The sequence below is a fragment of the Nanorana parkeri genome, unplaced genomic scaffold (genome assembly GCF_000935625.1).
Source record: "Nanorana parkeri isolate BGI_ZX_2015 unplaced genomic scaffold, ASM93562v1 scaffold975, whole genome shotgun sequence".
Taxonomy (NCBI): domain Eukaryota; kingdom Metazoa; phylum Chordata; class Amphibia; order Anura; family Dicroglossidae; genus Nanorana; species Nanorana parkeri.
The window spans coordinates 256,157-261,101 of NW_017307243.1; the positions used below are offsets into that span (position 1 = coordinate 256,157).

At 36.7% G+C, this 4,945-nt stretch overlaps 1 protein-coding gene across 1 annotated transcript in view; it reads left to right on the forward strand.

Annotated features, from left to right (window-relative positions):
* Nucleotides 1–4,945, forward strand: part of CARD11 (caspase recruitment domain family member 11) — a 60,556-nt gene that overhangs the window by 42,492 nt on the left and 13,119 nt on the right. Inside the window, exons 18-19 of the mRNA XM_018566790.1 lie at nt 2,882–2,974; nt 3,628–3,745. Of these exons, the coding sequence (XP_018422292.1) occupies nt 2,882–2,974; nt 3,628–3,745 (211 nt within the window). The remainder of the gene's footprint in view (nt 1–2,881; nt 2,975–3,627; nt 3,746–4,945) is intronic.

Sequence of the window (4,945 nt, forward strand, 5' to 3'; positions counted from 1 at the left end):
AGCAGAAGAGGACCTGATGGAGAAATTTCTCCTTCAGGTCCCTCCTCTGCTGATTGACAGCAGGCAGTGGGTGGGTGCAATAGCCAGCCTGTTATTGGCTATTGCAATCTGAAATATCCAATAGCAGGCTGGCTGTTGCTCCCAGCAATAAAGTAAAAAAAAAATGTTTTAAATAAAGTTAAATAAACTAAAATGAAAAATACAGAAAAATCTAAAAAGTTTTAAAAATTGTTAAAAAAACTAAAATGAAAACATGTTTAAAAAGTTTTTAAAAAGTTAAATAAATAAAAAGTAAAAATGCAAAAAAAAATAAAAATAATAAAGTTAAATAAACTAAAATTAAAAATACAAATACAAAAAAAAGTTTAAAAAAATAAAAACACAGCCTCCTGAGACCCAGCCTCCTAAAACCCCCATTTAGTAGGGGGGGGGGTTCTATTGTTTTAACATACTTATAATTAGCTGCCTCTCAACATACCCTAAAACTGTTTAATGGGAAGAAGGCAGATGTGTTCACTCACTTGCACATTAACACTCACAACCTATTAAGTTAAGGTTGCTAGCAATGAATATAAAGTAAATCTATTTGCTGACAACCCAAAGTTATTAACGATAAAAAATAATTGTGTCATTTCAAATGTTCTTAAACATTTGAAGTTTTTTAGCTTCAATTTGGGACTCTCATTTATAAAATGAAAATTATATCTGCTTTTCTGCAATATCTCAGGATATATTCAGGATATAGAAAACACTAGACATGTGCATGGCTGAAAGTTTTGTTTAGTTTTAGAATTTTTTTTTTCATTTTCTGAAATTCGTATCCATTCGACATTCGTTATTCGGAATACGTATCAATCCGAAGTTTTCCTTTTTGGAATTTGGATCAAGTTCTATTCTATTTGGTGGATGGAAATTAGTATGTAATTAAATGTGAAAGTTGAAATAAAAAAACAGCGTGGGCCCCCCCCCCCCCCCCCAATTTTACCCCGAAAAAAACAGCAAAATTTTTAATAATGTTATACATTAAGCAACAAATCTTCACATGTGCCTTTCACACTCCCTCTATGCTTTGCTCTGCTCTCGTCCAAACATGGTGGACAGATGGGCACAAGCCCAGCAAACAAAGGAAACCGATGGACGGTGCAAGGCAACAGCTGAAATCGAGAGGGGCAGAAGATCAGAGGTTACTTTGACCCTATCCTGTGGAATTTAAGACTTCACTCATGCTATATGTTCTCTTGAAAAGCTTACCTTCAATCTAAAAGAATATATGCCACAGAATAACTCAAGCTCTCACTGAAAAAACACTGCATTATGGAAGCCTGTTGTTCCTTTAATGTTTTACGGTATAGTTAAAAGAATTTCCATAACTTTCAAAGAGTATGCTTACAGTATACACTAAAATGTAAAAGTTAAAAAAAAAAAACCCCGGGGGCCCCCCCCCCCCCCCCAATTCATACCATGAAAAGAATGCCATAAAAAAGTGTGGGGGTCCCCCCAAAAATCCCCATACCAGGCCAATTGCCCATGTTGATGAGGACATGGGTCTTTTCCCCACAACCTTGGCTGGGTGGTTGTGGGGGTCTGCGGACAGGTGGGCTTATCTGAATTTGGGTGCCCATATGTAAAATTGGAGAAGCCAAGCTTGAATAGAGGTGGGGGGTGGGGGGGGTGAGACATCTATTGTCTGCCACATACAATGCTGTTTTAACACCTCTCTCTGGGCAGGTTATTAACACCTGCTAGCTCCAATTATGCAAATGCAATCAATACCTGGTTGCGACTTAGAGATTATGTGGATTGGAGCAACATTCACCATATTTATTCCCAGATAATTCTTGTACAAGTCATTCTGAATTGAGAAAGCTGGTTGGATGACCAGTGAAACGTCTTCAAGAAAAATACAGCAAGTCCAGTTGCCTTGACTTATTTTTTACAGATACTTAATTGCTATGTGATATTGCTTTGTATAAACAATCCCATTTTACACCCTTTCACTGTGTGACATGACTTTGTGAACATAACTTGGTCACACACTGTTAATGTGTGACATGGCTTTTGTTGATAAACAAAGGTTATGTGACCATGTGATCAAAATGTTTTAAAATTCTATGAGAGGAATTTATCAAAACTGGAGCAGACAACATCTGGAGCAGTTTCCCAATCAGCTTCTCTCTTCAGTTTGTTCAGTTAAGATTTGAAAATTAAAGAGAGAATCTGATTGGTTGCCATGCACAACTGCTCCAGTTTCGATAAATTCCACTGTCTTTTTCTTGCATTTTTCACTTAATTTTTTGTGTGATTTACATTAACATTAACAAGATTTACATTAAAGTGACATTAAACCCTCAGATTTTTTAACATAAAACAATACTGTAATGTGTGCCTTACTGAAATTCATGGTTGTTTCCTTTCTCTTTGCTGCTCTTCCTTTTAAATCTGTATCTGTTCTAATGCTCTGCAGAACTTCTGTTTTGCAGCAGACTGCCTTGTCTCAGTAATGGATACACGGTGTCTGTGTATACATTTGTATAGGCTTGAAACCTGAGCCAGCACTACAGGTAGAGGCCCTGAGCTGCAAAGGGAAGTTCTGCAGAGCATGAGAAGACATGAGGATTTAAAAGGAAGAGCAGCAAAGAGAAGGGAAACAACCATGGATTACAGTAAGGCGCACATTACAGTATTGGTTTATGTTAAAAAATCTGAGGGTTTAATGTCACTTTAAGTTCGTTGGCAGGAGACAGTATGTAATAAATCCTGAATTTGCATGTTCATACAGCGTGGAAATTATGTGTATAAAATAAATAGATGGTCAAGATGAATGCATTATAAATAAAACTTTGTGACAAGCTGTAAGAAATATTTCAACAATTTATTGCAGAACTCCCTCCAGCCTGAAGAGTCACCACAAACGGATTCTAAGAGCAGTCCTCGTCTCTCAAGAGCAAGTTTCCTTTTTGGACAAATATTTCCGGTACATTTTTAAAACATTTCTTGAATATTATTTGTGTAATATATAATTTAGAGTAGCATCATTATTTTCATTGTTTATATATTTGCATATGAACACTTTTTGATATTAGAATGTTCAGCTTGACCAGGCTTACCCTGGTCAAGCCCACGTGGTGGTGTTTTTTTACCAGGTACAGGTTCATCCTGTCACCCAGGAGGAATTATAACAAGGCTGAGCACTTTCTTGGTAATTTGAGGCTTATGGGTGCATAATATACCCAGCCCATATTCCCAGCTGGAGTAGGCTCCCTCAGTAATTACGTGGGTCATGTCATGTTCTAAATTTGCACATCATAGGTTTTATAAATCATCAGAACCTATTTTGTGTAACTCTTCCTGTTCGTTTATTATATAGAACCTAGTTTGTGATCAGGAAACTCCCAAATGGTCATCTCAAGGCCAGCCTCAGCTGTAAAATATTAGTGAAAAGCATAGTTACACATTTCAGTGGGAAAATTACAAATTCTGGCATCTGGTAAATGCACCACATTTATCGTGAAGTGTTCTTGTAAAATTAACCATTTTCTTAGCTCCATGGCAGGTAATGTCTGTCTACCTTTGTGTTAGGGAACTGAACAAGAATATCATCATAACATGACACTTTTGTTTTTCCAGTTTGTCTATCGATCTGAGAACAAATACAAAAGGATGAACAGTAATGAACGTCTGCGTGTGGTTTCCTCTAACTCACCATCCTTAGAAACCATTAAATTTTTATTAGACAGACAAGACGGTATGGATTGTGTTTTGGGGTATTCTGTCATTAACATTTTGTTGGCACCATGCGTAATCTGTACAATAATCTGAACATTGATAAAACTGGGTATGGTATTAATGTGTTGCATTCATCACACTAAAATGACTGGCTGACCAAGTCTTATACCCCACTTTTGCTGATAAATTGTTTTAGTTACAAACTATTGACATATGTAGGGTGAAGGGCTTGCTGGGACATCTAATAAGGGAAGCATCAATGTCAAAGACCAGCTCACAATTTTATTCTTTGGTCATAGTACTCTAACCAGTGTTTGTTTCCAGACTGGGAGGATGAGCCCCTGGAATGACTTGAAATGGAACAACCTACACAGGTTCCCTTTAGTCTTATGAGGAGGAGTATCCTAAGAGGCTGTTTTCCTGGAATAGAGATTTCCAGGATGTAAGCCAATCTCACTTTTAATGACTATCATAATTTTGCTTTCCTCTATGAATTCTTCCTAACTGCTGCATATAGCTCTAAAGAGGACAGCTGTAGCCTACTGCAATAATCTGCACCAAGTGAACTGTAACAGATTATGTGCTGGATTTACTGTTCATAGTTTAAGCTGAAGTTACCTGTCTCCAAATAGGAGATCACAGCATGTTGTGGTGATCATTCATCAATGGGAGGCTGTACAACATTTTTAGGTATAAGAATAGTAGCAGCATGGTAGGGGAAACTCTGTAAATCAACTACTACACAAAAGAAAGCACACCAAACAGACTATGCTAAAATATGGAAATAGAAACACCAAAGTTAAAACTGAAGCTGGTCCAGCTTGGCACAATGTCTCAATATATACTCGGTGTTCTTTGGTAAAGGGGCAGTACTCCTTGTAAAAAAAATACAGGCTTCCCCTTACTTTGTTCATGTTTCTCTCCCAGTACTCTATACAGACTATTTGTAGGAACTTCCTATGGATATGTGTGTGCTACAGCTGAAGGTACTGTGTGATGGTACAACTGTTTATAATCCAAATCAGGAGTGTGAAGAATAGGGTGACAGCACTGGACATTAAAAAAAAATAAAGATGTTAGAAGTATGCAGGCCACACCATATTTAGTTTTAAAAACAGAACTCCAGTCAAAAATGACAAGATAACAATGAAAAGACCATTGATTAAATGAAAAGACAAATGAAAAAAACAAAGATTTCATATTTTTATATATATATATA